This window comes from Dictyostelium discoideum (genome assembly GCF_000004695.1).
Source record: "Dictyostelium discoideum AX4 chromosome 6 chromosome, whole genome shotgun sequence".
NCBI lineage: Eukaryota > Evosea > Eumycetozoa > Dictyosteliales > Dictyosteliaceae > Dictyostelium > Dictyostelium discoideum.
The window spans coordinates 12,242-19,741 of record NC_007092.3 but is presented as its reverse complement, the minus strand read 5'-3'; the positions used below and the strand labels follow the sequence as shown (position 1 = coordinate 19,741).

The following is a 7,500-nucleotide window of genomic DNA, read 5'->3' as shown; positions in this document are numbered from 1 at the left end:
CCACCAACAATGGTGAGCCTGTATTTGAGTATGTTGAATAGGTTGTTTGTTGCTGTTGTTGTTGTACACCATTGGGTGTTGTTATAGTGGTGGTGGTGGTTGTTGTTGTGATACCATTATTTGTTGTGGTGGATGTATGTGTTGTGTGTTGTAGGTTATGTTGTAAATTACTACCTATTCTTTCATAACCATTCGATCCTTGCATAAAAACATCATCATCATCATCATTATCATCTTCAACATTATTTATACTATTTTCAATATTACTACTATTATTTTTATTATTATTATTATTATTATTATTATTATTATTATTATTATTATTATTATTACTATTACTATCATCATCATTATCATCATCAACAGCTATTCTTTCAATCATTGTATTTACATCTTGTGGCTTTTCAGAACTTTGTTGTTCTGGTGGTATTTGAATCATTTCAATATTCTTTAAATCTATTGAGGCTAATACACTATTATCTTTAGCTTTTTTTATTGTTCAATTATTTTTTTTAAAAAAAAAAAAATTAATATTAAATATTTTATTTTTGTTTTTATTATTATTATTATTATTATTATTATTATTATTATTATTATTATTATTATTATTATTATTATTATTATTATTATTATTATTATTATTATTATTTAAAAAATTATTAAAAAAAAAAATAAACAACCCACCATTATCAGGTATATTTAATATAAGCTGATGGTTTGAAGGTATCCCAGTATATTGCTCGAGCTGATTTTTTAAATCCAATACAGTGGCGTTCAATGGTAAACTAATTGGTAATGGTAAATCATCATAAATAACGTCAAACGAAATTTCAGCTTTTGTGTCATCCATTTTTGAAAGTAAATTAAAAATTTAATTGTATATTTATATGTATATGTGTAAATTAAAAATAAAAAAATGAATGATAAAAAATAATAAAAAAAAAAATATAAAATTTTATTTAAAATTTTTACCTTCAAAAAAAAAAAAAAAAAAAAAAAAAAAAAAAAAAAAAAAAAATTTAAATAAATTTAAATAAATTTAAATAATTTAAATAAATTTAAATAAATTTAAATAAATTAAATAAATTAATTCGTTTTCATTATTATTTACCGGTAAATAATAATGGTAAATTTTTAGAACACTAGCTTGTTTAAAGCTGAATAGGTATTAATTTTATTTCATTTTTTAATTTTATTTTTTTATTTTTTTTTTAATTACATACTAAATAAAAAAATATAAATTGAGTTATCCAATTCAAAAAAAAATTAAATAAAAAAATATTTTTGAGGAATAATAAAATAAAATAAAAAGTATAGTTTACAAAAAAAAAAAAAATCAGAAATACAAGGTTCATATGTGATTTTTTTGAAGTTCTTTTTTTTTATTTGAAGTTCATTTTTTTTTCTTTATTTCTACAATTATACTAAATTTAATTCTAAAATAGGTCTTAACAAATATTGTTTAATATTATTGTTTAAAAGTTTTGTTTTAAATCGTGCTTTCCTTTTTTTTTTTTTTTTTTTTTTTTTTTTTTTCCAAAAATGAACCTTTTATAATAATAAAAAAATAAATTTATTCACTAAAATGCATTTTATAATAAAAAAAACATATGTGGGAAATGAAGAAAAAAAAAAAAAAAAAAAAACCTTTTTTTGAAACAATTCTTTTCTTTAACAAAAAACTAAATCTTTTTTAAAAAAATAAATAACTCATTTATTCCCCAAAAGGTTCTTTTCTGAAAAAAAAAAAAAAAAAAAAAAAAAAAAAAAAAAAAAAAAAAAAAAAAAAAAAAAAAAAAAATAGGAATGCACGATTTAAAACAAAACTTTTAAATAATAATGGACCTATCAGTGAATAATTGAATTAATTCTGAATAAATAAAGTTATTTTGAAAAAGATCGAGTTATCCGGGAATAAGCTGAGTTGTTTCGAAAAAAGTTTTTTTTTTTTGAAAAAATTTTCACTTTTCATATTTTTTTTTTTTTTTTTTTTTTAATAAAATGCATTATTTAATATTATATAAAATTTTTGTTTTAAACAATATTTGTTAAGACCTATCGTAGAATTAAATTTAGTATGTAGTTAAGAGAAATAAAGAAAATATATAAAAAAATGAACTTCGAAAAAAAAGGAACTTCAAAAAAAAAAAAAATTACATATAAAAAATAAATCCTTTATTTGAGCCCCAGTATTTCTGATTTTTTTGTAAATCATTCTTTTATTTTATTTATTTTAATTGTTAATAAAAAAAAAATTTTAAAAAAAAAATAATTTGGCCAGTGAAAAATTTTTCGCGAAAAGATTGATCTTTTCCGGGATAACTCGATCTTTTTCAAAATACGAGAACTTGTACCAGAAGAGAGAATGCAACGAAGACACTCACCACGAACTTCTAAAAACATTCAATAAAAGGATTGATCAAAAGATATTGGACGAAATTAATCAACCAACACAGCGAAGAAAAATCCACCTTTAAAGCAAATTTAAATTTAATTTAAAGCGAATTTAAAGTCCTGAATTAAAGCAATTTTTAAGGTAATTTTAAAGGTAATTTTTAAGGTTACTTTAAAATCACCTTAAAAATTACCTTTAAAATTACCACAGCAAAGAAAAATGCACCTTTAAAGCAAATTTAAAGCAAAGTTGATTTAAATTGGATTTAAATTGAATTTAAAGCCGCGTTTAAAAAATTCATTTTTAAGGTAATTTTTAAGGTAATTTTTAAGATATTTAAAAATGCCTTTAAAATTTGCTTTAAAATAAATTTTTAAGCAATTTTAAAGGTGATTTTAAAGGTGATTTTAAAGGTGATTTTAAAGGTGATTTTAAAGGTGATTTTTAAGGTACACAGCAAAGAAAAATGCACCTTTAAAGCCAATTTCAAGCAAATACAATTTAAATTTGCTTTAAATTGGCTTTAAATTTGCTTTTTAAAAAGTTAATTTTAAAGATATTTTTAAGGTCATTTAAATTACATTAAAAATGACCTTTTAAATTTATTATAAAGCGGTTTTTAAATAATGTTTTAATCACTTTATAATAAATTTAAAAAAGTTATTTTTAATGTAATTTAAAATTACTTATCAATCCTTTTTTAAGCTTTTATTAATTATATTTTTTAAAATACATTTTAAATGCATTTTAAATACATTTCAAATCAATTTTTACACTATTTATTTCAAATTTATTAAAAAAAAAAAAATAAAAATAAGAAAATAAAAAAAAAAAAAAAAATTAAGAAAATTAAAAAAAAAAAAAACTAAAAAGATAACCAAATTAATTTTAATTCTTTATTTATTTGTTTCAGTGGCAATTGAATTCTATTATTATTATTTTTATTAATTAATAATAAAAAAGTGTTTCAGTTGCCTTGGGTTTTATATTATTTTATTTTAAATTTTACTTCTCATTTCAAAAAGCGAAAAATATCAAAAAAAAAAAAAAAAATTTAATTATTTGTTTTGCATATTTATATTATAAGTATAAACATACATATAAAAAAAGATTTTTTATTTTTTATTTTTTATAATTAATAAACAATTAACGAGTGCACAGGTATATTATTGCATTAGTGTAGTTTTGCAATAAAATGGGCAGATTTTATAGTTTTTTTTTTTAATATTTTAAAAAGAAAAAGGTATAGACAGGGTCATAGGTTCCCCGTCATTTTTTGAAAATGGGGTATATCCCTCTAAATATAAAATTCTAAGTACTAAATCATATATCTACTTGCTATAATGCTAAAATTTGAATAAAATGAAAAAAAAAAAAAAAAAAAACGTAAAAACTCGAGGAAAAAAAAAAAAAAAAATATTATTTTTAATTTCCAGCCAGCAAACAAAATGAATTTAAATAACATATCATGCATTAATTGCAGAGAAAAATTAAAGAATTTTAAAAATATTATTATTCATTATATTATGCATAAAAATATATGTCCATTTTGTCTTGCATGTTACCGTTCTTATAAACAATTTTATGATGTAAATGGACATTTAAACACCAAAAAATGTAAAAATGAACAAAATAAAATTATTACAAATAATCAAAAAAGAGATAGCTTTTATAAAAAATTAATGGATATTACTGGTGAAAAAATAAAATATCCAACAAATGATCCAGATGACCCATGTAAACATTTATGTAACCAAAACCAAGATGAAATTTTTTATCAAGAAAATAATGAAAATAATGAAAATAATCAAACAATTGATAATGAAGAAAATCATGATATAATTGGGTTGGTAAATAGTGAAGATGAAAACAATGAAATTAGAATAGATGAAAATGAAGCAAACATTAATAATGAAAATAATGAAAATAATGAAAATGAAAATGCTCAAAACGAACCAATAAATAATAATCTAAATAATAATTTAGATAATGAAAAATCAAAAAAAAAATTAAATGAAACTGAAATTGAATTTTTAATGTTGGGAATTGAAAACTCAATAAGTTTAAAGCTACTTGAAAAATTTAAAAGTTTTATTGACAAAAATAAAACCAATTTAAATCAAATAAGATACACACCTCAATATATGGATAAATTATTTATGGAAGATTTTCAAATAAAAGGAGAAACATTTATAAATAAAAATTATGATCACTCAATTTTTTATTTTGAAATTAAAAAAGTATTAGAAACTTTATTAAATAAAAAGCAATTTTTTGAAAGAATAGATTTTGATACAGATTTTGAAACTGGAATTTATACAAATTATAAAAGTGGTCAACAATTTAAAGATTTAAAAAATAAAAATAAAAATAAAATTGTTTTACTTAGAATATTCACTGATAGTATGCAGTGTCAAAACAAGAAAGATTATACTATAATGCTGGATATAGAAAATTATATTGGAAATGAATTTAAAAATAATAAATTATTATTATTTGTAGTACCAAATGATTGGTTACTTAATTTTCATCAAACAATTAGGGCATTGTTTTCATCTTTTATTGGTAATGGCTTTAATTTAATTATTGAAAATGAACAAATAGATGTTGTACCGTTTGGACTGACAATGGATATTCCAGAATTTAGAGCATCGTGTAAACTTAATGGACATAATTCAAATGAATATGCATGTCACACATGTGACAAACCAAGAGATGGTTTATTTATTTGCATTAAGAAAACAAGAAGATATTACAAATTTTCACTCCACCAAACCAAATTATGCTGAACTAAATGCTGATATAGAATTAAAAAAAGTATGGGAAAAAAAAGCAAAAGATATTGGTATCAAAGGTGTGGACAGAGGGTGGGTCGAACCCTTCACAGCAAAGAAAAATGCACCTTTAAAGCAAATTTAAAGAAAAGTTGATTTAAATTGGATTTAAATTGAATTTAAAGCCGCGTTTAAAAAATTCATTTTTAAGGTAATTTTTAAGGTAATTTTTAAGATATTTAAAAATGCCTTTAAAATTTGCTTAAAAATTATCTTAAAAATTACCTTAAAAATCACCTTTAAAATCACCTTTAAAATCACCTTTAAAATTGCTTAAAAATTTATTTTAAAGATATTTAAAAATACCTTTAAAAATTATTTTAAATTAATTTTAAATAGGATTTAAAGTAGATTTAAAGTAGATTTAAAGTGAATTTAAATTTCCTTTAAACATAAATTAAAGGTTTTTAATAAAAAAGATCTAATTTTAGAACAAAAAAATGGGGATAAAATTTATGCATAATATAATGAATAATAATATTTTTAAAATTCTTTAATTTTTCTCTGCAATTAATGCATGATATGTTATTTAAATTCATTTTGTTTGCTGGCTGGAAATTAAAAATAATATTTTTTTTTTTTTTTTCCTCGAGTTTTTACGTTTTTTTTTTTTTTTTTTTCATTTAATTCAAATTTTAGCATTATAGCAAGTAGATATATGATTTAGTACTTAAAATTTTATATTTAGAGGGATATACCCCATTTTCAAAAAATGACGGGGAACCTATGACCCTGTCTATACCTTTTTCTTTTTAAAATATTAAAAAAAAAAACTATAAAATCTGCCCAATTTATTGTAAAACTACACTAATGCAATAATATACATGTGCACTCGTTAATTGTTTATTAATTATAAAAAATAAAAAATAAAAAATCTTTTTTTATATGTATGTTTATACTTATAATATAAATATGCAAAACAAATAATTAAATTTTTTTTTTTTTTTTTGATATTTTTCGCTTTTTGAAATGAGAAGTAAAATTTAAAATAAAATAATATAAAACCCAAGGCAACTGAAACACTTTTTTATTATTAATTAATAAAAATAATAATAATAGAATTCAATTGCCACTGAAACAAATAAATAAAGAATTAAAATTAATTTGGTTATCTTTTTAGTTTTTTTTTTTTTTAATTTTCTTAATTTTTTTTTTTTTTTTTATTTTCTTATTTTTATTTTTTTTTTTTTAATAAATTTGAAATAAATAGTGTAAAAATTGATTTGAAATGTATTTAAAATGCATTTAAAATGTATTTTAAAAAATATAATTAATAAAAGCTTAAAAAAGGATTGATAAGTAATTTTAAATTACATTAAAAATAACTTTTTTAAATTTATTATAAAGTGATTAAAACATTATTTAAAAACCGCTTTATAATAAATTTAAAAGGTCATTTTTAATGTAATTTTAAATGACCTTAAAAATATCTTTAAAATTACCTTTTTAAAAAGCAAATTTAAAGCCAATTTAAAGCAAATTTAAATTGTATTTGCTTGAAATTGGCTTTAAAGGTGCATTTTTCTTTGCTGTGTCAGTAGAGTCGATACCAATCCAGATTCAACAACGTTGGAAACTGGGGATTATTCAACTTTCCAATCTCATGTAATGTCCTTCGCTCGTACAACAAATACAAAAACAGCTGAGCTGTTACACAGCAAAGAAAAATGCACCTTTAAAGCAAATTTAAAGAAAAGTTGATTTAAATTGGATTTAAATTGAATTTAAAGCCGCGTTTAAAAAATTCATTTTTAAGGTAATTTTTAAGGTAATTTTTAAGATATTTAAAAATGCCTTTAAAATTTGCTTTAAAATAAATTTTTAAGCAATTTTAAAGGTGATTTTAAAGGTGATTTTAAAGGTGATTTTTAAGGTAATTTTTAAGATAATTTTTAAGATATTTAAAAATACCTTTAAAATTTATTTTAAATTAATTTTAAATAGGATTTAAAGTAGATTTAAAGTAGATTTAAAGTGAATTTAAATTTCCTTTAAACATAAATTTAAGGTTTTTAATAAAAAAGATCTAATTTTAGAACAAAAAAATGGGGATAAAATATTCTATCATTTTTAAATTTTTCATCAAAGCAATCAAATGGTGTAATGGTTGATGAGACTACCCTTTGATAGAGGGTCGGGGGATCGAATCCCTTTTGGTAATTTTTTTGAAAAATTAAAAAAAAAAATTTTAAAAAATTTACCCGTTAAATAACGGCTTCGAACCCAGGACCTCGCTTTTAAAGCCATTAAAAAGGTAATTTTAAAGGTAAT

At 19.7% G+C, this 7,500-nt stretch overlaps 2 protein-coding genes across 2 annotated transcripts in view; one reads left to right on the top strand and one right to left on the bottom strand.

Moving 5' to 3' along the window:
* DDB_G0291259 (ubiquitin domain-containing protein) overlaps positions 1 to 850 on the bottom strand; it is a gene marked incomplete at both ends in the record, with an annotated part of 1,982 nt that extends 1,132 nt beyond the window's left edge. The window contains 2 exons of the mRNA XM_630008.1: positions 1 to 486; positions 685 to 850. The exon at positions 1 to 486 is cut by the window's left edge and continues 556 nt beyond it. Coding sequence (XP_635100.1) covers positions 1 to 486; positions 685 to 850 — 652 coding nt within the window. The remainder of the gene's footprint in view (positions 487 to 684) is intronic.
* Positions 851 to 3,590: 2,740 nt separating this feature from the next.
* DDB_G0291257 (hypothetical protein) lies at positions 3,591 to 5,184 on the top strand (the record flags this gene model as incomplete). Its single annotated transcript, XM_630007.1, has 3 exons — positions 3,591 to 3,606; positions 3,639 to 3,682; positions 3,832 to 5,184. The coding sequence occupies 3 exons, from the start codon at positions 3,591 to 3,593 to the stop codon at positions 5,182 to 5,184; spliced, it is 1,413 nt and encodes a 470-aa protein (XP_635099.1).
* Between the last annotated feature and the right edge of the window lie 2,316 nt (positions 5,185 to 7,500).